The following is a 27,811-nucleotide window of genomic DNA, read 5'->3' on the forward strand; positions in this document are numbered from 1 at the left end:
TAAGATGCGGCATTTGAAGTTTCCAAAGGATGTTTTAGTAAGGTCTACATGTAGATTGCAACTTGTGCATAGTGATATTTGTGGGCCTATACAAATTATTTCCTTATGAAATTATGTGTACTTCACAAATTTCATTGATGATTACTCTAGGCATGCATGGGTATATCCACTTAAAGGTAAGTCCAAAGTGTTCATGTGCTTCAAACAATTTTTGTCTATGGTTGAAAATGTTTCTAAAATTATGTACTATGGGCACTCTCCATTCAGATCGAGGGGGAGACTATGTGTCGCATGAATTTAATACATTTCTAGCTAGTCGTGAGATAAAACACTAATGTGCAATGTTATATACGCCTCAACAAAATGGTGTTGTTGAAAGAAAAAAGAGGTCCCTTATGGAGATGGCATGATGTATGGTCAAGAGTCAAGCTTTGCCACATTTGTTTTAGATCGAGGCTATCATGTGTGCTACTTATGTCCTTAAGAGGTGTCCTACAAAAGAAGTAAAATCTATGACTCCTTATGAAGTATGGCATGATAAGAAGCCATCTATTGATCACATGTGCATTTTTGCTTATGCTTTGGTGCCACAAACACAACGTAGAGAATTGGATGATAAGGCTATTAAATGCATTTTTGTTGGTTACAATACTAAAAGCAAAGGTTACACATTATACCATCCACAAACAAAATGTATCTTGGTTTCACAAGATATTGTGTTTGTGGAAGATATTTTTCATGCTTTGTCATTAGGAGAAATATGAACCTTGCATGGGCCTTGTAAGGAATCCTAATTTTTAGGGATTAAGGCTAATGGTGTGTAGGATTAAGGGGACAAGGGCATTCAAGAAGCTAGTTTTTAGTAGGCTTTTCTAACCTTTTTTTTAGACACATGTAGGATGTGGACCTAGGAAGTCACCTTCTCTCTCTAGCTTTTTGAAATTGAAGGGAGTAAATAGGTGTGGCCACATCATCAAAAACGTGAATCACTAAGAGCCAAAATTTGACCTTTTTTTTTTTAAAGTTAGTTTTACTTATTTTTGACTTAAAACTCCCCCCCAATATATATCCATATCAAAAAAGTATTTTTTGACCTTTTTTTAAACTTACAAGCACTAAAAGTCCAATTTTCCAAAAAAACTCCCCCCCCCCCCCCCCGAAAAAAAAACCTTTCTTCTCTCTTCCTCCTCCCTCCTTTCTCCCTCTCCTCTCCCTTCCTGCCCCCTTCTCTCCTCCTCCTCCCCTCTCTCCCTCTCCCCCACTGTCCCCTTCTCTCCTCCCATGTTCCTCCCTCTCCCTCCCTGCCCCCTTCTCTCCTCCTTCTCCACTCTCTCTCTCTCTCTCCCCCACTACCCCTTTGTCTTCTCCCATGTTCCTCTCTCTCCCTTCCGCCTTTCTCTTTTCATCCTTTGCTTCCTCATGCAACAGCTACCATGGTGCTCAAGGACATCACAAATCGTATGCATACATATTTGCTTGTTCTCAACGTTTGCACCGAAGGCCGCACGTGAGGGTGAGCAGAGGTCATCCCAAGAACGTCGTACCATCGGTGAGATGAATGTTGACGATTCTTCAATATCTTGCTAATACCATCACATATTTGAATAAAACACCCCTTTATGCAAGGTAAAAATATACTTCTTACTTTTGATTGTGTTCTTCTTATCATAAACTTTGAAGTCTAAGGTGTTGCCTCTACTTATTTTGTAGTGCTTGGCACAAAGGTTGCTTTTATGCACAAATAGTGAAAGGCTGCAGGTTAGAGAGGCCAAGTGTCACCACTTTTCCTCTAAAACAGTCTTCTTTGTTACATCTTGCAGGTAGGTGCTTCAAATCCATGCTTATTAGGGGTGGTAATCTCATCCTAATGTATATTTTTGTATTGTTTATTCCCAGTTAGATAGAAATACTTGCAAATTTAGACAACATATACTTAACAAGTGTCTTCATTATATAGCTTGCAAATGTTGAATTCATACATGTTTTTGTTACAAGGTGACCTCTTGCTATGCTAGTTGAGTGGCGTTGTTTGCAAGAATGGCTCAAGGAACTGGCATAACATGAAGCTTTTACGGTGGCACAAAGCTCTTCTCAGCGGCAATGTGGCTCTCACTACACCAAAAATCATTATGCTAACATGGAGAGATCCCTAGAAGGACAATGAAAAAACTTTTCATCAGCAGCAACACACCCTTTCCTAACATGCGGGCACTCCTACCAAATATATTTTTATGTGATAGGTCACCCCAGGAGCATACCATGTCATGGAATGGATGTAAGAACTATAACCGCACTACTCCTTGGAAGTTGTTCACAGATGTATGTTTATCAAAGTTAATGAGAAGAAATTTGGACTTTTTTGTTTGTTGATGTGTAAGAGCACTCTAGGTCTACCATATTTTAGATTGTTTGATAAGTTAAATAAAATTTGTAGTCATTTAAAGTGTAAGTTTGCTTTTGTTTGGTAAGATTGTACATGAGAAGACATAATAAAGTATAAGAGATTTTGACGGAATAAGCCTCGATTAGATTCCTACCATGCACTTGTGACACCAGACCTCTCCTTGAACCCTTTGATTTCTATCATTGTGGGAAGTCTAAGGGTGGTCTATTTTCAAATTTTTAGCAATAACTTTTTTTTTAAGGAAATTTTGGTTATTTTAAAGTTTGTACACAGTCTAGGAGTTCATTCTGATTGTTTTCCTTCAGTTTCAATTTTTGATCAAGGGCACTCCTTGGAAGCCACTTTTGAAGGTGTTAGGGTGAGATTCTGAGAAAGTTTGTATGTAGGAAATGCAGTCCTTAACACAATAAAAAACATTGGTTCTCTGAGTATTTTCAGAATCCATGGTTTTAATGCCCGTTCGAGCCCGTAGATTAAGGAAAAAGTAAGAAATGTCTGTTTTACATCATTTTTTAAGAAATTGCCAACTTGCACGTTGGTTTTTGGAAAATCCGAGTAGGATATGATTTTTTTGCATCACACGATGGTCGAAGAACGCGACGAGATGAACAAATTTATGTGAGACAAGCCCAGACAGATTCGGAGCCAATTGAACACTAGAAGCTCTTGAAAACAACCTAAAAGTTCAACACTTACCAAAAAAAAAAAAAACCGACTACTTGAATTATGGCCATGCATTAAAAAAATCTTGTACTTGTCATTTTAGGGCCCCAGGGACCCTCAACAAGAGGGGCCACAAGGGCGCGCAAACTGGCCATCCAAAATTTTTGGATGGCCAGTTTGCGCGCCCTTGTGGCCCCTCTTGTTGAGGGTCCCTGGGGCCCTAAAATGACAAGTACAAGATTTTTTTAATGCATGGCCATGAGATAGAATTGGGCACTTTAATGTGTTCATAGCAACCCCTCCCTCCCCCCCCCTCTCCCCCAAATGGCACATACCTAAACCTTGTATCATACTTATCAACCATTTTTTACTTCCTTGTGTCCATCCCCTTTTCTTGGAAATATCTTTGTCCCTATTTGTGCCCGGATGGGCATTCTACGTGCCGTTGTGGTCCCTCTTGTTGAGGGTCCCTGGGGCTTCAAAATGACAAATAGGGGCTTTGTTTTAATGTATGGCCATGAGATAGAGTTGTAGTGTTTGATGTCCGGAGTATTCACTATGTGCGTTCACCACAATGGATTGAAAGTAGCCCTTATAGGCCTTACCTACACATGTTTCTGTAACTTTACAAGAATATAAATTCCCTTCTGTTGAACACATGTGCTATGTTACATATACTTTAGTGAACTCCCAAGGTCAAAGGCCTCACAAATTTTGTGCACTCAGAACATTTAGCACTAGAAATCAACCAAACAAGGAGCCAATTTTTACTTCCTTGTGTTCACCTCGTGTTCTTGGGAATGTTTTGGTTAAGCCATTTCTTTGGTATTTAAAACCACATGTGACCCCTATTGTTATAGTATCCAACCAAAGGTTTCTTGATTAGCAATTATATAGGTTCGAGTGATACATATCTTCTATGTTAACAATGCATGTATCTATAATTTATATTTGCACTTTCTCTATCCAAATGAGCTACATAGTAAAAATCAAATCCGCAATTCAACAATTAAGTTCACAAGGTGATAGCTATTGGTATGATCTTTAGCAATACCATATAAATAGCTACCAATAGTGAACGAATAGGGATATTTAAGAAGGTTTGATACCAAAAACTTCTCAACACTACTCAAAAAGGTGGAAACTCAAAGGCTTTATAATATATATGATGAAACAAGAATCAATAATAAGTCACCCTATATATCTACACCTCCATCTCAAGTTGTCATTTCTCTAAGTCAAGCTTGGCATAGGCATAGTATGGAAACAATAACATTTTGGAAAGCAAGAATTTAGCTTTCTCAACTTTTGAAATGTTGTTATTGATATATATTCAACATCCCCAAATGAGGACATCTTCACAAAGGTTATGATCCACTTAATAACAATAACCATTAGTAATTAAACTGAAATCAAAATATTGCATGAATTTCTTCATGGTGGAATGATTAAGACTTGAAACTTCAAACATCTTACAGGCGACATCATTTAACAAAAAGAAATATTTATATTGCATTTATAGAGGAATCCAGCCTCATAAAAATAATTACAAATGGAGACAATGTTGTTGTTGTTAGGCTTCTCTTACAAGTATTTGTCTTTCTCATCTAGAGATTCATATACACGAGTATTTGTGTGTCTATGACACTAGGGAAGATAGTAGTACTATAGGGATGGCTTTTCTATGAGCTCCTAGAGAGTACCTATTGGTTCAAGATTCTACAAAAATCCTACTATTCTTATCAAAATCTTTTAACACTGTAGTGAAAGGTTCCTCACGGAACAAAAATAGGGTGATTTCCATTTCTGCACATGGTTGCTTGCTCATGTCCTCCCAAAACAAGTTGACTCTGTAAGTAAACAACAGATTATGTGAGCACAAAGTTATAAAGTACAAAATGATATCATTCTAATAATCTAATGACAACTATACAAAGAATAAATTATAAGAAAAATCTTTGATGACTCTCCATAGATAACACAACTTACTTACATTGTGAGACTCAATCACATGCTACAAAACTATAGATGGCGCACCAAAGCCATCAACAAAATAGCACCACCCAATGTTATGAGGTGTGAAGCCTAAACATTGAAAGCCATAAAGAGATTAATTCCCTCCATCATGATAAACTTAAAGATGGAGATGATCTTAAGCTCTGAATGTAAGCTACAAGGGTAGTTTTCTCACCATTCTATCTTTATGTTGGAGATGAATCCTTGCAATGCCCATGCACTATTCACACCTCCTGTTCTTGTGGTATACAAGTCATGTGAGTTGATGCTTTTTCCACCTTCGGGAGTAGAGGTGTCCATGTAGTGCGAGTGAATGAAAGTAGGAGGAGAATCTTGTTTCATGTTGTAATGGAGGTGAGAGAAGGGAGAAGAGCTAGCTTGGTGTGGAACTATGTGGTGGGCAAGGGGAAGAGATGGGGGAGAAGCTTGCTTGGTGCTACAATGGAGATGGGAGAAAGCTAGTAGAGAGATAATGTTGGACTATAGGGGGTACATGTGGTTGTTGCAGCCATGGACAGCTTGGAAAAGGGTTTGTAGAGAGAGAAAATCACTTTTTAGCTATAGAATAGGTTTGGAAAGACTTTGGAGGGTGGAAAATGATGTTTTGAATTTTTTTGGAAAATTTTAATTTTTTGAAATTTTTTAGTGCACGTTTTTTACTTTTGGAGGTCAAAAATACTTTTTTAACCATGAAATAGGTTAGGGGACCTTTTAAGGAGGGAAAACTTGAAATTTGAAATTTTTAGTGTATTTTTAAATCCGGGCCTAAAAGTGGGGGAAAAAAGGTCAAAGTGGTCCCCCCCCCCCCCCAGCCACCTCCCTTACCTTCTCACTAGGTAAGAGGCCATTAAGAGGTGTAAGGCTACCTTGTCCCCCTACTTTTTTGAGGGTATAGAGTGTGTCCACCACCCTCTTCCTATTGGTTGGCCTCTAATTAACCTTAATCCCAAAGGGCCCCTAGAGGGTTCATATTTTTCCTAATGTTATCGTATACTAGAGACAATAATGTGAGCTCACTGAACATTTATGACAATTTGTTGCCTCTTTTTAATAGTGGAAACTTGAATGTAAATTCCAATGAGACAAACGTACAACCTATGGGGGTTTCAAAAAATGCTACAGATCAGCCTATTACTGATGCAGACATACATGATGTCCTTGATGTGGAAAGGACTGAGAATGAGGAGGCTAGAGGTATGTCAAAATGGCTGGTGCATACTTTGCATGACAATAAATTGAATGCACGTTTGTCTCGTCGTACTCATTCAAGTTCTTGACATGCATCTCATGTGTTAGATTGTTATGCTTTGGCTATTTCTAGTTTGTGTGATGTGGAGGAACCTCGCTCTTTTGATAAAGCATAGAATATAGAAAACTTGATGGTTGCCATGCAATCAGAATATGATGTACTTATAGAAAATGACACATGGACTTTATGGGATTTTCCTCCTGGCAAAAAGGCCATTGGTACAAAGTGAGTTTACAAGTTGAAACAGAAGCCAAATGGTGAGATTGATCGCTACAATGTTTGACTTGTTGCAAAAGGTTATGTACAATAAAAATGCATAGATTCTGAAGAGACTTTTGCTCTCACTTGTTGTATGACTACTATTTTTTTTCTATGTGAATTGGTAGCTCATTTTGGATGGGATGTACATCAATCAGACATTGTTATTGGTTTCTTGAATGGTGATATATTTGAGGAAGTCAATGTAATGTAGCCTCACGGTTTTGTCAAAAAAGGACAAGAAGATAAAGTGTGCAAATTTTAAAAATATTTGTATGGGTTGAAGCAGTCTTCTCGTGCTTGGTATGAGAAAGTTGACACTCATTTGGTTAAATGAGGCTTTTGTAACAATCCAACAAAAGCTCTTTGTATGTAAATCATGAGGGTGATGTATTTCTTGTCATCATTCTATATGTGGATGATTTACTGATCACTTGTCCGAATGAGACACACATTGCTAAAATTCAAGGCTGATTTGAATGCTACTTTCAAGATAAAATATTTTGGATTGTTGCATTATTACTTGGGCATACAAATTAAACAGTGTGATGCCACGTGGTATTACCGTCAAGCAAGCTACATAGAAACATTATTATGTAGGTTTGGACTTGCGGACTGCAAATATATTGCTACTCTCATGGAAGCAGGTGTGAAATCGAGTCTTCATGATGTTGGCGATCCTCCCAATGTCACTCTTTATTGGATACCTTATTAATGTATGCAATATTAGGCCCGATATTTAGTTTATAGTCTCACATGTCAACAAATTTATGCATAGCCGAAGGTCTAAGCATTGGCAAGCTGTCAAGATGATCTTTTGCTACTTGAGTGGCACTTTACATTTTGGGTTATTTTATCTCAAGGGAGGACCATTGCCACCAGATTTACATGCTTTTTCGGAGTTAGATTGGGATGGTTGTCATGCGAGTGTCCACAAGTGGGTTTCTGTTTCATGCTTGGTAGTTCATGCATATCATGGTTGAGCAAGAAGCAACCTACTGTGGCTACTTCTAGTTGTGAGGTTGAGCACAAGGTAGTCTCCACAACAACGGTTGAGTGTGTATGGCTCGTTGTTGTGTGTATGGCTCAAATGTCTTATGGATGATTTGGGTGTTGGACAGGACACTGCCAACATCATCTACGCTAACAATCAAAGCGCATTGGCAGTTTCAAGGAACCCAATTTTTCATGCTTGCACAAAGCACATTGAGGTGCATTATCACTATGTCAGAGAGAGACTCTCAATAGGAGAGATCAGCTTCGCCTATTTGTTGGCACTAGACAGCCTTGTAGATATGTTCACAAAGGCATTTCCTTGCGAGAAGTTTGAATCTTTTTGCAAAGCTTTGGGCTTGCCTCCCTTCGTGGATTGATCACGCACTTAGAGCATGGCACTTCCCTATACACTATGTGCCGCCTCTTGTTCTCCTAGGGGGGATTTGTTACCATATATATGTGGTAGTGATGTGTTTGAACACACAACGATCAGGAAATTTTTTCTCTCATTAGGAGGTTTTTCCCCCGTGCATTGTATACACACCCATCATTCTAGGGCTAACTTATCTTTCCATTAGTAATATACTCTCTGTTGTGTGCCTTGAGCTTCTTCATCTTCTCCAAGCTCTATGTGTTTCTATGCAACCCTATTTTCAACAATGCTAATCATATGTATGTGATTAATTTAATAATCAAATGTTTACCATTTTCTTTGTCCATTTTTTATTAAAAATATCATGCTCTACAATTTTTTCTTTTTTTAAATTGAAGGAAGTATTCAAATTTGAATATTTTAGCTCCAAAGTGTTAAGCATACTAACTTATGTTAATCGTATTTAATCCACCAATTTCATGATCAAAGCTCTATAGGTTTTTTCTACAAAATAAAAAGGAGTACTCAAATTTGATTTTTTTTAAGTGCAAAGGTGTTGCGTGGTAATAGTGCAGGTATTAGCAGCGGTAACAACAGTGGAAAAATTTACGGTAATAAGTGTGGTAATGTTTAGACTACAAAAACAATCCTTCCCCCCCTCGTCTCTGCTCTTTTGCCATCCCATTTTGGACTCTCTCACTACAAAACATGATAAACGGTCTCAAAAAACCTTGAGAAAAATTTATAGTGCACTCCCCCTTTCCTTGCACATTGCTTGTGGGAGGCCCGCCACTGTGGGTAGGCCCCTCTCTCTCTCTCGCTCTCTCTCTCTCTCTCTCTCTCTCTCTCTCTCTCTCTCTCTCTCTCTCTCTCTCTCTACAAACACACACACACACAGTCACCCTCTCATTTTCTCTCCCTCTTTCTCTCTTTCTCAATATCGTTCTCTCTCTTTTTCTCCCTTAGCTTGCTACCCGCACAAATTAACACTCACTCACAGACACCCCATACAACTTTGGCATGTATGTTTTGATTGTATGGATTCTAGCAATTATCTTTGTTTGAAAAGATTGATATGGTTTTTTTATTGCCCCCACTCAAGAAAGCATGTAGACATGTATGTGAATTTTTATTTTTTTTGGCCAAAATGTAGTTTTATAAATTCAAGAAGATGGTTAGTATGTGATACTTATGGGTTTTGCTCATTGGATTGGTAGCATTACCCCTTCTTAATTTGGTTGGGTGTGTTAGTTGTGGGGCACTTCGATCATTGTTTTGAGTTATGGCAGTCTTGGAACATAATGCAAGGCCTTGGTGTTGACCCATTCTCATTGCATATCCATGCCCAATATCATATTTTTTAGATGTTTTTTTCCATTTCTCACCTTTTTGGTTTATGTTTGCATCATAGCTTTAACTAACTAGGTGTTGCCCCCTACTAGCAAGGAGGAGGTATCTACCATGCCCAAGATACAGCAAGAAGATGTGGTGGTCACTTATCAACAATTTTTGAATTCCCTCCCTTACATGGTGCCCTTATAACAAAACTCTATGCAAGACCTTCAGTTGGAATTGTAGCTACCAAAGATGTATGAGTGGTTGCAAGAGTTTTGAAATTGGACCATAAAAGAGGAGGAAATGTTATTCATGATACAAATTTTTCTAAAGTGTGTTGTGTGGTGAATCAAGAGAATTAGTATTTTCTTGAGTGGAAGCCGTATGCTCTACAGAGGAGGGTGCAAGGTAGTGCTTGATAGGAAAAATTTTACCAAAACCTCATCACCTCTTTGCGTGGCAGAGAAGGGTTGGACAAAGTGAGTGCTCCAAACCAAAAAGTCGAGATGTCAAACCAGCACGTTAGGATGTGGTTTTGGACATTTTCAAGCAGGCCCATGAGAATGCCTTGAATTTCTATTTGTGGTGTTGAGTCTTCATGATGCTAATGATCACTTTGTTTTCACACTCCATTATATATTGGATGTTTTATTTACGGAGGTGTCATGATGCAAAACATTCAATATTGTAATCTTACAAAGAAGTAGATTCATGCATAGCCTAGAGGCTAAGCAATGGCAAGTATGGAACATGTCACTTGCTACTTATGGGGAACTAGGTACTTGGATATTTTAGTCGCAAGTGAGGATCATTACTATCACTTTAACATACTTTTCAAAATTCCAACTCGATTGTTGTTACATGCATGTGAACACAAGTAGTGTTTTCTTCAAAGCTTGGCAACTCGTGCTTATCTCGATTGGGCTACCATGGCCACTTCAAATTTTTAATCTAGCTACATGCCATATTTTAGAGCAACAAGTGAGAAACCTTGTTGAACTGTGCGTTCCATAGCAATCTCCTCAACTATCTCCATTGCCAACCATAGGGCATTGAGATTAAATAAAATTCAATGTCCTATGCTCACCTGAAGAACATGGAGGTGCATTCTCATACTATCATGGGGGAGGGGGGGGGGGGGGGGGGGGGGGGGGGGGGAGAGAGAGAGAGAGAGAGAGAGAGAGAGATCAGCTTTTCATATGTGCCAACACAAGACTACCTTGGTGACCTTTTCTCAAATCTTTTTCCTCGAGGAGCTTTTGGCTTACTCCCCTGGGTGGGTTAATCATAGTCCATAGGGCATGGCCCTTCTATATACATGAATACTATCTCTTTTATACCACATGATAATGATGTGTTTGAACTCTCTTTGAAACAACTCGGGCCTTTCTTCTCATTCTCTCTTTCACACCACTATTCTTGAGTTTTATTATCATTGTACTCATTACCATTGTTATTGTCTTGTGAGCTTATCCTTCTATCAACTATGAGCTTAACATCTCTTTTCCATATGTTGCTCTCCTTCAACATCTTGAATAAGTTAAATTTCATAGACTAAAAACAACATATCTATGTTGCCTTCAAGTTCGATGAATAAAGGAATTGAATGGTTATGGCTTTGGTTATGTAGAAAGATGATACAAGGTTACGCATAGTCATGAAAGGTATGGTTAAAGGAATTTTCTTAGAAGGAAATGGGAAGGTAGGGAAGGGTATGATGGATGAAATAGGGTACCTTGCTTAAGTTAGCGATACTAGTATAAGCCCCCACAAATGCGAAGCCCTAAACTCTAACTCTAGTTGCCTTATCATCCAAAAGATCTCTCCTATTGCAAATGGCAAAATGCCATACCATAATCAAAACATCAATTTCACTTTTGTGATAATCTCATTTTATTAGGTTTTGTAGATCTTTGTTTCTTCTTACATAAGTATGATTGTGTCTACTTATCTCTTCCTTAGTAGTGTGTATGTGAACCATTCTAGGTTCTCAAGATTTAAGATCATTGTACAACTAAGACTTACTAATAGATCCTCCCCTTGAATTATTGAATGATGAGTTAGTCACCTACTTATTTAGCATGCATTTGGCATGGAGTAGTAAATGAAAATGTGTTTACCAATATGTTGTGTAATTAAGAGAATTTCCTACATTATCCTTTACATGTGTACCATTTGCATAATTTTATACTCAATATATATGTGTCCATGCTTTGTGACTCTTGATGTTTGCAAGAAAATTAGTGGCTTTGCTCACATAAGTTCAATTGAACATACGCTGCAAGGGGAGATCATAGGAGGGTGTGATATAAGTAATTTCTACATCCGTCACACCTTGGGCCTGTGTATTCCAACACATCAACCAATCTCAACCGCCCATTGCATTAGCATTCTAAAAGTGAACACGACAAATGCATGACGAATGGGAATCTCTCTCACCCCCACTGTTCCGGGATATGGAACAGGCTCGGCCTACTCCTCGCCTATTCTAGCCCAGAACAATGGGGGTGAGGGAGATTCCCCACCTTGTCATGCCTTGGCCCTTTGTATTCCAGCACATCAAGCAATCTCAACCATCCATTGCATTAGCATTCTAACAGTGAACAGGACAAATGCATGACAGATGGGAATCTCCCTCACCCCCACTGTTCCGGGACACGGAACAGGCCATCAAGCAATCTCAACCGTCCATTGCATTAGCATTCTAGCAGTGAACAGGACAAATGCATGACAGATGGGAGGCTGAGCCTGTTCCGTGTCCCGGAACAATGGGGGTGAGGGAGATTCCCCACCTCTTCCACAGCTCAAACACCCTCCTAGAATACTCAACCAAGGTAATGAACTAAGCTTACTCAAACACTATATAGATCGAGGAATGGAGAATCCCACCCTCTTACATGCTAGGCCATGGGCATTTTCTTTGCAATGGACACACACACACCACACAACTCACTATCATGCTAATGTCATGCAATGTAGGTTTAATAATCATGTCAACAAATCTACAGAGTGTTTGCATGCCCACGAAATACTTCTCTTTAGCTCATTAAATAACCTAGTTAAAGACAAACAACACTCACAGTTCTTATGAGGCGAGAGAGAGAGAGAGAGAGAGAGAGAGTTCTGCCACAGATGGCCCATTCAAGCTAAGACCTTCAAACTGGACTTTAGGAAGATCGATGACATGCTAGAATATCCAGGCTTTCAAAAATTACAAGCTCTTCAAGACTTTCACGTGTCAATTACCTTCAATACTTACAGTATCACAAGTATTGATGACACAGAGAAATAAAATAAGGATGAAGGCTTGTTTGCAAATCATGTTAGCTAGGTGAAACAGAAGCCCAATTCTACACATAGCAAGAAACTAAGCTAATCAAATATCTGCTTCCTTCGATTCTAATGTTTTTGATTCGATTCTAATCGTGTTGTGTTAGGGATGAGAAGAGTAGTGAACATTTAGTGCCTAGAAGCTGTGTACACGTAACTTAATACATGACTTAATATGACCCACTTAATACATAACTTTCTGAAAGCAAATTGTGAACGGGAAGCATAGAGCAAGAGAGAGGCATGTCTTTGCCATTTAGGCTTCTCCTTGCTTAATTTCGCTCCCTAGGACAAAATAATTAGAATATTGAAGCATCTTTTGTTTCCTCAACAAAGTTGGCGTTTTGTCAACTTGATAGGAAGCATTACCTCAGACACTATTACCGTCCCACGACCTCAATATACAGCATATACAATCAGGTTCTCATCAGCTCTTCCACAATATGGTTAGGCATCCTCAGCTTGATCTTTGCCTACCTGCACGGTGGTCAATGTGCTTTTGTACTTGAAGCCCGACCCAAGCCAAACCATTAAAAGCATCGCAAATGCACAGCCACCAGAGAAGAAGAAGAACTCGTTAGCCTTTGTCAGCTTGCCACCTATCACAGCTACAATCAACACTGTGACAAGGTTACCTGCAACACGACGAAAACCGTATTAGTGCAGCATCTAATTTTTCAACTTTGGGCTACGTAGTTCATCCTCATGGAGAGCAATTTCTATTTGAAGCAGTCTTTACTTTACAACACTTACGGCATCCTGAAGAGGAAAATAATGACAATTTGTCCTATCCACCAACTTCGGCCTCAACAAGCCATTATTACTCTCTCTCAAATATTTATTCTATTAATCGAACATCCTGAGGGAACAGACCCCCATATAGATATTTACAAAAAGCCACATCCAACAGAGGTGTAATCCCAAAAACAATGCAACAAATCACCAAGACTTTTTTTGGGTTTCAACCTCTCAGATCCTTCTATATGTGCAAATTATCGTGTTTTTGATGCATCAAGAGATAGAACCTTCTCCTTCTCGTCTCATCCACACAGCAAGAGGCACCTCATCCTGGTCGCCATTACAAGAAGGAATACAATCAGGTAGAAAGCCATCAGCCTCTAAGGAAGGTGGAAGTACTGCTGCAAAAATACAGGGAATGTATGGAGGAAGAGGAATTTCAGTTGTGGCATCCCTACGTACATAAACCTAGGTCGTCCAACAAGCCTCCATCTGCCTCGTCCATCCTGGGCTGGATTTTGTTCGACCATTGGAAGGTGCGTGTTCAATGGATGAGATAAATCCAAAGTGAGCTCCTTTTTTTGTGGACAAAAACTGTGCTTGGACAAACCACCTCTTGAGTCTTGCTTGGTCTTGGAGAAAGTAAGAGATTGCAATTAATAATTGTGGGTGAATATTTTGTATAGAGAGAGGACGGGTGAGCAAATTGCAGACATCTTCACAAAGGTCTTAAAAGCATAGAAGTTGAGGCAATTTTGAGCAATGCCTTAAGTGGGAGAGATGGCATTAAGCTTGGAGGGGAGTGTTGATACATCAAGCTCAATACATGGTTTGCCAGGATGACTTCTTGTCTACATTTATCACTTGCACCCTCATCTTTTGCCTCTCTTCTTCCTGCTCTATCCTTTTCTTTGTAGAAGTACCTCTCTATTCCTCAGGAGTTTCTAGTCTCTCCTGGTCAATGTGTCGGTTTGTCAATTCTCCTAAAGCACTAAACGACAGGTGGAGAGTTTTGGAGATCATCTCCTAGGTTTTCCCGTCTCGATCTTGTGAGTGAGGGCTTCTTTGTGGCTGTGCCTGGCCTTGTTAGGCTTTTCTAGATTCTATACAGATTGGGGGTGGGGGGGGGGGGGGGGGGGGGGGGGGGGCGCATTTCCAGAATTGGTCTGGCCCAGCCACTTCTGGCCTTTTTGGTGGGCACTATTTCCAAGTTTCCCAGCTTTTAGGGCCGTGGGGTTTTTTATGGACTAGGTCAAGAGCTTATGTGCTCACCTATATAGAGAGGATGGCGCAACCATTTTGGCATATATTGTGACTGCAGAGCCTTGTACTTTCTTGTGCTATAGCAAAGTTTGCCCCGCAGGGCTTGTCTACACTCTCTCTCTCCATCTTCTTTCTCCAGCGTTTTCTCTCTCCTCATCTCCTCTCTCTCTCCCTCGTGTTCCCTTGTCACCACGCCTTCTGCTACACTTTCACAAAACCAGCTTCTATATGCCCTGCACTTGCCAAAACAAAACAATAGCACAGAAGCCCAATGAAATACCCTCCAATAAGTTCCCTTCATGAATCGTTAAGTGAGAGATGAAACAGGGAGAATCCTTCACGAGAGAGGTTTAACGTTAAGAACGGGGGTTTGGCCAGCATTGGACAGTGCCTTACCCTAACCCAAAACCACGAGACTCCTACGAATCTCTAGAAGATAAAGCACAGAGTAGTCCTAGCAATCAAACTATCCCTGTGAGACCCTTGTCTAGCAGGCAAAAGGTTCATGCCCTGTCTCCAACTATAAAGATAGAAAAATGCCAAGTGTCCCAAAGGACTCCGTGCAAGAGCCTCATCTACCGGGCAGAATGTCTCAAACTGAACCAGAAAGCAAGCTTTTCCCAGAAGGGAGTCAATTAGGATCCTGCAGGTAAACTTGCACCAAAGGATGATCGAACGTAGTCCGTTAGTCCCCTACCCAGTAACCTGTAACCCACAACCTTGCATATCAAGCAGCAAGACTCAGAAGTGGTCACCAAATCATGAAGAAAGCGAATTGTTTCCATGGAAATCTCTCACGCCAATAGCTGAACCACCAGCATCCCTGGTATAGCTGAAAGGTTAATCCTGGAAAGGTCTGGTGGTAATTTAAGAGTTACAAAATGACCAGAGACCACTAAGCCTAAACAGAGGTGAGAAAACCTGCTTCCAACCCCTTAAGAGATACGCAAAAGTCTGTAAACTTTGAGTGAGCCTATACTTTCTCAGGCTGTAGCCTCTTCTTTCTCTCTCTCTTTTTTTTGTGTGGGGATGTTGGGTTTCATTAAATTACTAAACCAAAGGTGTGGGGAAAAAGCAGACATTCAGGAAGCAAGCTAGGCGCAAAGCAGGCTATGGGTGCTTGGCTACTAACTAACTAAGGAATAAGCCAAAAGCGGGGTGCACAGCGGGCCAGGGGTACTGCAGATGGCAAGTAATCGATGATTGCAATATTGGTTTTAACGCCAACAAACCAATCATCTGGCAATACACAAAAGCTCATGAACTTGATCAGGGTATGTCTACAGGGACTTGCTTTCCATATCCATAGTTTAGTGATATGGCTACTTATTTCCTTCCATTACCATGCGAGAGGATGGCCTTTATTGTAAACCTGCGAGCATACTGGGAGATAATCAGCTCCTATTGCAAGTACAATGAAATTGCAGGACAAAGTAGGATCCTGCACCAGCCCCTGAACTCCACAAAGCAGCTCAAGTGATGAAAGACGCCACTGTAGAAATCAAGCTGATAAAGTCTTCTTTATAGCCCCACAAAAGGGCATTCGCAACCAAGGCTAACTGAAAGACAGTAGACTAGACAGGGTGAGCTTATCTTACACAGTCACTCACAATTAGGTTGAAGTTTGAAAACAGAGCAAATACTAATGGATCAAGATGAATGCTGTGCAAGTATATCAGGACAAAATATGGGTATAATTGATAAATGGTTTTGCATAAAGATTGAAAGCACAATAAACGACACCCTTCTGAAATTAAAAAGTTGAAATTTTATAGCATGGCATGTTGACTGACAAGGAGCATCTAAGACCATGAATATCAGCCTCTACACAATATGTGAACTACCTTTACTGAATTTCAGAAAGAACATCGATCCTCGAGTAAGATGCTGCTACTTTAGGTTGATGGATGGTTATTCACTGTATGCTTCGGGGAAGATTTTTCAAATTGAAACACTTAAGCATCACAAGGATATCCAATACAACAACAATTATTGCAACCAAAAAATTCGTCGTCTTTTGTTTACAGATTCCTTGCTTCACGGGATTTTATCGACATCCTCTGCTGACTGACGATAAGCAAAAGGGAAAAAAGACCACATATTTCACGTAATCTGGCCATGAAGCGCAATGGATGAGATTATTCAATCAGAAACATGACTATCTATCTTGGATACAGTTTCAAATCATATGCAGAAATCCTTTTCTTCACAAATAAACATGTTAAAAGTGAAACAAATATTGTGAGTTCAAAAATGTGGTATGACCTTTCAAAGACGAAACTCCCTCCCCCACTCATTTCAACATCTTCTGCAGTTGTCTTTGCATCATAGCAGTCTAATCAAAAGGCCTATCACTTCTTATTGGCAGATTCTTGATATGATGGTTTGCAACAGAAAATGTAATACCATCATAACATGAGAACTTAGAAGCCATAAGGCCGAGGTCTCAATAATATTCAAGGAACCCATTGGTCCTACTCTCAAGGATTGATATCAGTGAGTATTCACTACAAGCAACTCTACAAAGCACAACCTTCAAACAGGGGAAAGTGTTCAAAATAAAAGATCGGGGTGACCAGGCATACCTGCAGCAACTGTTAAGAGCCAGAAAGATTGAACAACTGACTTCATAGAATTTGGTGCCTGCGAGTATGCAAATTCAAGGCCAGTAATGCTGAACAGAATTTCTCCGGATGTCATTAGAACATACTGAGGTATCTGCCAAAGCACAGAAACTTGCTGCCTTTCTGCACCAATATGAAGAAAAAGAGAAGTAGGACTCGCCACATCACTGGTCGTGCTTGCACTGGAGTCAATCGCAAGCTGAAGAAAGCCCGACATAAGGAATGCTAATGCACACAAAAGCATCCCAGCCAGCATCCTTTGGATAGGCCTCAACGAAAGGCCAAGTTTTTCCAAGAGTGGATAGACCACTTGATCAAACAAAGGAATCATCACAAGAATCAATACTGGGTTCACAGCCTGCAAGATTGGAGCAAATTAAGCTTCCTGTATCCAACTTCTAAGCATCAAAAGAAAAACTATAACAAGCAACAATTTAAAGAAAGATCTTTTGATTTCTGAGAACATAATTTCCTTACTTGCATTTGATCTGGTTGAATGACAAGACCTCCAAGCCAAGACACATGCCCATTCATTTCCCGGGCTTGGAAGACCCATTTTGATGACTGTTGATCAAAAAGTGCCCAAAACAGAGGAGCAGGAAGAAGAACAACCAGCACTTGCAGCAAAGTTTTAACATCCTCCACAACAATTTCATCATGTTTGAGTTTTGCAGAATCAAGCCAATGCTTAGGCTCAATGCAAATGCCCTTATCTGTCTCCACATCTGCAGCTTCTTTTACCTTTTGGAGTCGAAATGCATCTGCGGTTACTCTACCGACAACAGGAAAAATGTTGCCTTCTGGAGGCCTGTCCACATATGACTGGCGCCCCACCCAGAATATGAAGACAGCCATAATCATCAGCAACGCTGGCACAGCAAATGCTGTCGCATATGACATGTCTTCCCTTAAAAGAGGGGTCAGTATTGTAGAGATAAAAGACCCTGCATTGATTGCAAAATAATATAATGAAAAGAATTTTCTGCGTAGCCTATTTTTTGGCTCTCCATCTGGCAGTGACCATTCAATCTGATCCCCACCAAAGGCTGACACACAAGGTTTTATTCCTCCAGTACCAAATGCAATCAAACCCAATGCAAGCATCGTACACCATAACGGAAACATGGAGGCCTCACTCACAGATGGAGCAGCTGCAATTGCCATCACCCAGTTTCCAACACTATAAACAAGAGAAAGATACAAGATTGTGGAGTATTTTCCCTGAACACAAGCAAGCATGAGACTTGACATATTAGATCATTGAGCGCACCTCTCTCTCTCTCTCTCTCTCTCTCTCTCTCTCTCTCTCTCTCTCTCTCTCTCGGAAAGCTTTTGATACAGTACCAAGGGCCAGATTGATGCACAGGATGCAAGAGTTAGGGGTCCCCAAAGAGATTATTTGGGGGATCATGGCCTTATACGAGTCAGTAACTGGTTATGTACGTACTCCAGAAGGGGATTCCGACATTGTTCATTCCACCGTTGGAGTAAAGCAGGGATTCCCACTGTCCCCTACTTTATTTGGTATGTACATAGATGAGGTATCAAATAACATTGATAGAGAGGGTGACAGAGGTGCTCAACTTGCAGGGTCGTGGATCCCTTTGTTGTTGTATGCAGATGATATTGTATTGATAGCAGAATCACCACACGGAATACAGAGGCAGCTAGATGCATTACATAAATTCGCGGAGGACAGTGGACTGTCGGTAAACTTGGGTAAAACCAAAGTTATGGTGTTTAACACCACACCGCAGTGGGTTAGGAGATCGGCACCTACATTTGAATATGGCCAGGATACAGTAGAGTACACAGATGCATACACATACCTTGGTGTGGTATTTGCAGGACCGAAGTTTACTCTTAAGAAAGCAGCAGATGCTAGATTGTCCAGAGCCTCTGCGGCCTTGGGAGGGTTGGAGAGGATGTGTTCACAAGTGCAGTTTCAAGAACCACGAACAAAACTTTGGCTCTTTGATACTGTGGTGGCTTCGGCTATGCTTTATGGGGTCCAGATTTGGGGACCAACTGTGGATCAGGATAATTGGAAGTCAATGGAGAGATTTCCCGAATGATTAGAGCCAAGGCCTCCGTACCACACGCGATTACCCGAGCGGAACTAGCTGCCCCTCCGATATCGACACAGTACTAGGGACCAGCAGATGGGCTGGTCCCCCCCCGTAATAGTATCTTTATTACTGAGGAGAAGTCTTGTCACAAAACGGGAGCGTACACGAGCACTTAGAAATCTGAAAAATAAAATACTTTGCAAAAGTGAGAGAAGGGAGAAGATCGACACAGTATTGGGGACCAGAAGATGGGCTGCCCCCCCCCCCCCCCCCCCCCCCCCCCCCCCCCCCCCCCCGTCAAGAGTATTCTTTATTCAGGGAGAATTCTTATACAAGCACGAGAACCCGAGGAAACCCCTTCGTTTTGTAATCTTAGACCCGAAGGTCATGCTTTCCCGTAAAGGGCTTGGGCACAAGGCCGTTCCTTCTCGTAAGGGACTTAGGTGCGAAGCCGTACTTTCCTGTAAGGGACTTAGGCGTGAAGCCGTACTTCCCACGAGGGGCTTTCCCGTAAGACGGGAGATTCCTGCAAAACAAACCACACAAAGCAATAATTCTCAATGCGTATCAACACCTTATACCTGTCGCTCCTTGCTCGGAAAAACGACCTCCGTACTCAATCGTCACACGAACACTTGCAATTTCCGTCGCCAGCACTTGCTCCAGAATCCCAACGCTAGCTCCTTCTGCTGCTTCTGGCGTGTGTCTCAAACTGGAACGCTTGCTGCCTTTTTATAGGCCCTTGCACCCGGCGGGAATAGGAGCCGAAAAAGCAGAACCCTGGCGCCCCTAGAGAGAGGAGAGAGAGAGATCGTTGAATCTGGCGCTTTTAGAGAGAGGAGAGAGACAGATCGCTGAATCTGGCCTGCGTAGCTTATTAGCGCTGGTTTTTTTTTGAGAGCCTTGCTTTATTTTATTATAAGAGGGCTGGTCACTTAAAAGTGACCGGCCACTTTATAAAATAAAGTGTGAACCTGTTCAAACTTTAAAACTCACTTAGTTAGTGAAAATAATGCTACACGAACACATTCCAAGCGTCCCCGGGTGCAGAACACGGGCACAGATGCAATGCAGACACAGACTCCTCGCGGGAAAGCATCTGCCCTCCCGCGAATGTTCCTGCTTTTCGTAAAAAGCTTCATTGAACCCATCTTTATTCTTGTGCTTGCGTTCTTACGCGTATTTTCTTACTCAGTCCGGATTTCCTCCTTGGCCTACGGAATGCCCCCTTACTGATGCACCCGTCACCCATCATGTGACGCATCAGGGCCACTCGTAACCCGCGGCCTTTTCCACCGAACTTACGGAAACTCCTTCGCAATGTTTTACCGTCACCCATCAAATGACACATCAGAGTTGTCCGTTCTTGATGGCAGTTCCTGTAGCTACAATCTTTTAACAGTTCTTAGTGTACACAATAAAATATCCTAGAGAAAGAAATTAATCATTAAAAATTAGAAAATAGTCCAATTAGCAACATCCCTCTGGCTTCTAAACAGTTGACCTCAACTGTAGTGTTTGAACATATACCTCTAGTATCTCGGGATATGTTGCTAATTCCTCCTGCCTCATCCACTGAGCATCTAAATTCGAATAGTTCTTAAACTTAACCAAATACTTCTGTGTTATTTTTCCGGACTTGAGGGGCCGCTCCTGATGACTTACTATCTGCTCCGGTTGGAGTATTTCTTCTGTTTCCTCAACCTCAGGAGGTTCCTCAGCACTGGGCTGACTCGGAGGCAGTCCCACATATGGCCGGAGTAAACTGACATGGAAAGCATTATGGATCCTCCAATTAGGCGGTAGCTCTAATCGGAAGGTGACATCATTCACTTGCTCAGTGATCTTAAACGGCCCATAATAACGAGTAGAAAGTTTTACCACCTTCCCCTTATGAGACGCTTGTTTCTTAAGTCTTGCCTTCTCAAACTTGAGTAAGACTAACTGTCCGACTGTTAAGTCTAGATTCCTCTTGTGCTTGTCTGCAGCTTTTTTATGCTTTTCTTGAGAGCGTAGAATAGCTCTCCTAACTTGCCCGTAGGCTGTGTTCAAATCCCGGACAAATTCATCTGCTGCAAAAATCTTATCCTTAGTTAAAAGGATTGGTGGAAGCAAGGGCTTACCATAGAGAATCTCAAAAGGTGCTTTCCCCGTCGATGAGTGCATGGTATTGTTATACGCATACTCGACAAGAGGCAAATATTTCTCCCAGTCAGATTGCCGGTCTGACACATAAGCTTTTAACATATCCAATAGTGTGGAATTGGCTATCTCACTTTGCCCGTCCGTTTGAGGATGGTAGGCAGATGAAAAATTCAACTTCGTACTAAGATTATCCATCAAGGCACGCCAAAAATTTCCTGTCATGCGAGGATCTCGATCACTCACAATAGACTTAGGCATTCCATGATGCTTAAAGATCTGTGCCAGGAAGACCCATATGATCTGCTTTGATCGTTTTCTTGACTGGTATAAAGTGTGCTTGCTTGCTAAACCTGTCCACAATGGTCCAGATCGCGTCATTTCTAGTCTGAGTTCTAGTGAGGTCCATGATGAAATCCATGGCAATACTTTCCCAAGGTTCATTAGGCACAGGCAATGGTTGTAGCAACCCAGGCATCTTATGCCGATCATACTTCACTTTTTGGCAAACCAAGCATTCCCTGACATACTTATCAATGTCTGCTTTAAGGCTAGGCCAAAAGAAATATCTTTCCATTGCTAAGGTCGTAGGGCGAATAACCCGATGACCCGCATAAGGCAAAGCATGTGCTTCATCCATGATCTTCTTTCTTAATGGTTCCGCCACACATATGGCCTGATGGTGGTAGAGATAACCGTCCTGAATGGAATAGGGAAACTCATTCTCTCCACGATGTAGCTTTCCCCAAACGGTGTCGAAGTCTGCATCATTCGGATACAAATCCGGTAGTGCTTCTAATTCTTGGTGATACACCGAAGTGATAGCGTTCACCCTTGGCCGCCTAGACAATGCGTCCGCGACCACATTCTTACTCCCAGCCGTGTGAAGGATCTGGAAGTGAAACATAGACAAAAAGTTTGCCCATCTCATCAGCTTCTCAGATAGTTTCCTTTGCGTAAGAAAATACCGCAAACTCTGGTGATCAGTCTTGATCACAAAATCCGCTCCTAGAAGATAGTGCTTCCAATTGGATAAGGCGTGAATCACAGCCGTGAGTTCCTTTTCGTAGATTGATGCATCCAGCTCTGCATCCTTAAGCCGTTTGCTTTCGTAGGCCATTGCATGGCCTTCTTGGTTTAACACTGCTCCGATGCAATCGCCTGAAGCATCGCAGTGAACCTCAAATGGTTTCCTTAAGTCAGGCACTATCAAAATAGGTCCATGGCTTAACAAGTACTTGAGCCGATCAAAAGCTCCTTGTTGTCTCAATCCCCATCTGAAAGGAATCTTCTTCTTTGTCAAATCATGAAGTGGTCCTGCCACATGAGCAAATCCTCTGACAAACCTTCGATAATACGAACATAATCCCAAGAAACTACGTACATCATGTACCATAGTGGGAATAGGCCAATCTTCTATCACTCGGATCTTGGCAGGATCCATACTCACTTGATTGTGAGAGACTGTATGGCCGAGATAGTGTATCTCTGAGAGAAAGAACTCGCTCTTCTTTGCATTCACATGCAACTCATGCTTTCACAATTCTTGAAACGCTAAGTCCAAGTGCTTCCGATGTTCCTCTTCTGACTTAGAGAAGATGAGTATGTCGTCAAAGAATACTCCCGTAAAAGCTCGATACGGGTTGAAAATGCGGTCCATCATGCGATTGAACGTCGCAGGAGCATTGGTCAAGCCGAAAGGCATTACCAAAAAATTCATATAGTCCAAAGGTTGTGCGGAAAGCAATCTTATGGACATCCTCAGGGGCGATCCGTATCTGATGATACCCACTCTTTAAGTCTATGCGACTAAAGACACTTGCACCCTGCAACTTATCAAGTATATCATCAATCCGAGGGATCGGAAAGCGATTCTTGACCGTGATCTTGTTTAAAGACCTATAGTCTATGCACATTCGAAACGTGCCATCTTTCTTCTGCACCAGTAGAACTGGAGAGCAGTAGGGTGAAGCACTTGGTCGTACTAACCCTTTCTCTAGAAGCTCGTTGACTTGCTTCAGAATTTTCTCTTGCTGAGCAAGACTCACCCGATAAGGGGGTTGATTGGGAGGCGAGCTACCCGGTATGAGATCTATGCGGTGATCTTCCGGGCGTACCGGAGGGAGTTCATTCCGTGAAACAATCTTTGTACTTTTCAATAAATTGAAGACGCTTAATTTCCAGACTCGAGAGAGAGTCCCCACTAGTTTTATCCTTCTCACGTGCAAAAATCAAGTAAGCAGAAACACACTTCTTCATTTCTTTCTTAATGGAGATATGGCTTACAATTGGTAACTGCCAATCTCCTACATCAGCATGAATCTTTATTTTCTTACCCCCATGATCAAAAGTGAGTGTCTTTTCCACATAATCGGGGACAAGTGTCATGTGGAAGTGCCATGGCATACCCAAGATGATATCACATCCTTCGATGGGTGCCATCAAAAATGATTCGCGGTCCTTGTACTCACCAATCCGAAGATTGAGCTGTCCTTGCACGGGAGTTGCATTGGTTGTCAACCCCTCGAATGCCGATCCGGATGTAACCGGTGTGCCAAGCTGAGCCAGTGTGAGGCACAAACGTTCCGCAGTATCCAGGGAGATGAAGTTATCCGTGGATCCTGGATCATAAAGAATCAGTACTCGCTGGTTGTTCAAAGACCCCCAGCCCTTCAGAAGTTGACGCTTCCCTTTCTCCGTTTCTGTGTTTCCTTGAACATCTGGAATTGAGTTCGAGCTTGGTGGTGCGGGTTCCTTCCTTGCTTTCTCTTGCCTCGTAGAGGCTTGTTCTTGTTGTTGTTGCTTTAGCGGGCAATCCGGTTTCATATGTCCTTTCTCGCCACAATAGAAGCATCTTCCTTCCTCTCTGAAAGTTTGAAGTTGAGTAGGAGAAAGATACTTAGTTCGCTTGCCGTTGCCCTCTGGCTTCTTAGAATGATCATAGTCCCTAGAGGGAGGGCGTTTTCTTCCTTGGCCCCCTTGGTCATCGTAGACCCCTCTTTGTCTTGCACGGTAAGTGCTATGCTCCATTTTTCTGGGTGTCCCAGTTGAGTGCAAATCCTCAGCAATGATTGCTGACTCCATCATCCTCTGAAGAGTGTCATGCGGATACATTTTCATACTCTTTCGAAGCTGCGGTTGGAGACCCGCTTCGAACTTCCGTTTCTTTTCCTCGTCGCCAATCTTCATGAAGGGAGTGACCTTCAGAAGAACCGACCAATACTTGTCCACATAGGTAGTGACTCTCTCATGTTCCTTCTGGGCGAGCCAGTCCCATTCCTTCCATATGTCCTGCTCAAAGTCAGGCAGAAGAAACTGTTCATAAAATTCAGATTTGAATCTCTCCCAAGTTCTGGCTTGAGAACCTTCCAGAATCTTGGCTAACCACCAATTACTTGCCGTTTCCTTGAGGTGCATCCCCACATGGCGCAATTTGGATCTTTCTGTGAAGTGCCCATTGGTAAAGGCGACTTCAAACTGTCTGATGAAGGACAGTGCTTTGGAGATATCTCTCCGCCCGTTGTAGGTTTCGAACTTGATGTCTTGTTGCCCGATTTGAAGACTCTCATGCGATGTTGAGACTTGCGACCATGCTTCTCGAATCGAGGCTTATCTTTGGGTTGATGTAGGCTAGTAGTAGTAGCGGCTTCCTTCTGACGAGACGATCGAGAAGTAGAAGTATAATCACGAGAGTAAGATGGAGATGAGATAGAGATGTCCTTGCTCTCGTCTAGCAAAGAGAGGGCTTTTTCCTGGCCTTTCCTTGGGGTACGCCGTTCATTCTGATCCGAAGATCCTTTGTGCACCTCAGCACGTTCTTCTTCTCTTTCCTCCTTTGGTCTCACACCAACAGTGTGGGCTGGATGCCCGGCTGCATCCGTTCTATTCGTTTTCTTCATTCCGCCCAGGAGCTTTTGGACATCTGGCATAGTAAGATTTGTTGCAAATCCGCAAGCTGAACTTGCACTTGTTGAAGCTCCTCTTCAACGCTTCTCCCTTGGCTCGACATGGTTCTTCCCGTTCTTCACGGAATCGTCCTTCTTTGCAGAGAAAGAGAGGAGACCGAGCTCTGATACCACTGTCACAAAACGGGAGCGTACACGAGCACTTAGAAATCTGAAAAATAAAATACTTTGCAAAAGTGAGAGAAGGGAGAAGATCGACACAGTATTGGGGACCAGAAGATGGGCTGGTCCCCCCCTCCCCCCCCCCCCCCCCCCCCCCCCGTCAAGAGTATTCTTTATTCAGGGAGAATTCTTATACAAGCACGAGAACCCGAGCAAACCCCTCCGTTTTGTAATCTTAGACACGAAGGTCGTGCTTTCCCGTAGAGGGCTTGGGCACAAGGCCGTTCCTTCCCGTAAGGGACTTAGGCACGAAGCCGTACTTTCCCGTAAGGGACTTAGGCGTGAAGCCGTACTTCCCGTGAGGGGCTTTCCCGTAAGACGGGAGATTCCTGCAAAACAAACCACACAGAGCAATAATTCTCAATGCGTATCAACACCTTATACCTGTCGCTCCTTGCTCGGAAAAATGACCTCCGTACTCAGTCGTCACACGAACACTTGCAATTTCCGTCGCCAACACTTGCTCCAGAATCCCAGCGCTAGCTCCTTCTGCTGCTTCAGGCGCGTGTCTCAAACTGGAACGCTTGCTGCCTTTTTATAGGCCGTTGCACCCGGCGGGAATAGGAGCCGAAAAAGCAGAACCTTGGCGCCCTAGAGAGAGGAGAGAGAGATCGCTGAATCTGGCCTGCGTAGCTTATTAGCGCTGGGTTTTTTTTTAGAGCCTTGCTTTATTTTATTATAAGAGGGCTGGTCACTTAAAGGTGACCGACCACTTTATAAAATAAAGTGTGAACCTGTTCAAACTTTAAAAACTCACTTAGTTAGTGAAAATAATGCTATATGAACACATTCCAGGCGTCCCCGGGTGCAGAACACGGGCACAGATGCAATGCAGACACAGACTCCTCGCGGGAAAGCATCTGCTCTCCCGCGAATGTTCCTGCTTTTCGTAAAAAGCTTCATTGAACCCATCTTTATTCTTGTGCTTGCGTTCTTACGCGTATTTTCTTACTCAGTCTGGATTTCCTTCTTGGCCTACGGAATACCCCCTTACTGATGCACCCGTCACCCATCATGTGACGCATCAGGGGCACTCGTAACCCAGCCTTTTCCACCGAACTTACGAAAACTCCTTCGCGATGTTTTACCGTCACCCATCAAATGACACATCAGAGTTGTCCGTTCTTGATGGCAGTTCCTGTAGCTACAATCTTTTAACAGTTCTTAGTGTACACAATAAAATATCCTAGAGAAAGAAATTAATCATTAAAAATTAGAAAATAGTCCAATTGCAACAAGTCTATACAAGCACTTGAACCGAACGTATTACCACGTTCGTTCTAGAATAAGACTTGATGGTTCCCGAAAGCTTCCGATTCCTACGGCAAAACCCTATTCCAAGGAACTTCCGTTCCTTATTCCAATTCCTCGAGAATCAAGGTTCTCGCCTCTGGATCTCACCTTCCAGACTCAGGGCATGGCATCCCTGCAACTCTTTTCCAACTCTCTTTCTTGAGTCCTCTTCCCGCAGAACAACTCTGCTTTCCCAGACACGAAGTCCTTACTTGGGAATCCCAACTTCCGGATCACAACTTGAGAGACTACCTCTCTCCGATCCGTGGATCTACTTCCCAAACTCGGGTACGAAACCCTTGGGCTGATCTAGCTCTAGTTCCTCAGAGCGCTTTTCTCCTGCAGAGGCTCATACCTTCCTCTGCTCCTACTCCCTCACTAAGAGGAAGTACACCTGCAAACAAATACTCAGAGTTCATAACATGAAAATCGTTACCTTCTAAGTCTGGACGCTCGAAACGCAACTCCGTTCTCGAAAAGCAATTCCCCGGAAGAGATCTCTCCATAGAAAATCCTCTCTTCCAATCCTACACACAAAAGAGGTGTGTTCTACGGTTCCTTCTCTTCGCGAGGGAACTCGCGCACTGGGTCTTGGCGACATCTGGTACACTTGGGACAGCCATGGGCATCACCTGCAACGTCTTCTTTACGGCTGAAATTTGCAGCAGCATCTCCTCCTTGCAAAGATTGGTCCTCCTCCTGAGTAAAGGGCATGTGATGCTTTTATAGCTCCTAGCCACAGGCACGAATAGCTGCTCGCGTAGAGATCGCGGCCGTTTTTTTTTTTCAAAATTTTTATTTTTTTTTCGCTGCTCTGTCAGAAAGAGAGAGAGAGAAAACGCTGGCTGATCTGTCGCCTTATTTATCAAACGGCTGCCCACTTATTAAGTGGGCGGTCGGTCACCTTTAAAAATGGTCTGAATCTGTCCAA

General features: G+C 42.2%; 1 protein-coding gene across 1 annotated transcript in view; it reads right to left on the minus strand.

Annotated features, from left to right (window-relative positions):
* Positions 1-12,772: 12,772 nt before the first annotated feature.
* The window catches only part of LOC147423961 (uncharacterized), a 46,208-nt gene continuing 31,169 nt past the window's right edge, over positions 12,773-27,811 (minus strand). Inside the window, exons 3-5 of the mRNA XM_086501702.1 lie at positions 17,727-18,470; positions 17,211-17,607; positions 12,773-13,259 (exon numbers count right to left, since the gene is read on the minus strand). Coding sequence (XP_086357828.1) covers positions 13,072-13,259; positions 17,211-17,607; positions 17,727-18,470 — 1,329 coding nt within the window. The 3' untranslated portion in view covers positions 12,773-13,071. The remainder of the gene's footprint in view (positions 13,260-17,210; positions 17,608-17,726; positions 18,471-27,811) is intronic.

The sequence above is a fragment of the Adiantum capillus-veneris genome, chromosome 26 (assembly GCF_014529385.1).
Source record: "Adiantum capillus-veneris isolate H3 chromosome 26, ASM1452938v2, whole genome shotgun sequence".
In the NCBI taxonomy this organism is placed as follows: Eukaryota; Viridiplantae; Streptophyta; class Polypodiopsida; order Polypodiales; family Pteridaceae; genus Adiantum; species Adiantum capillus-veneris.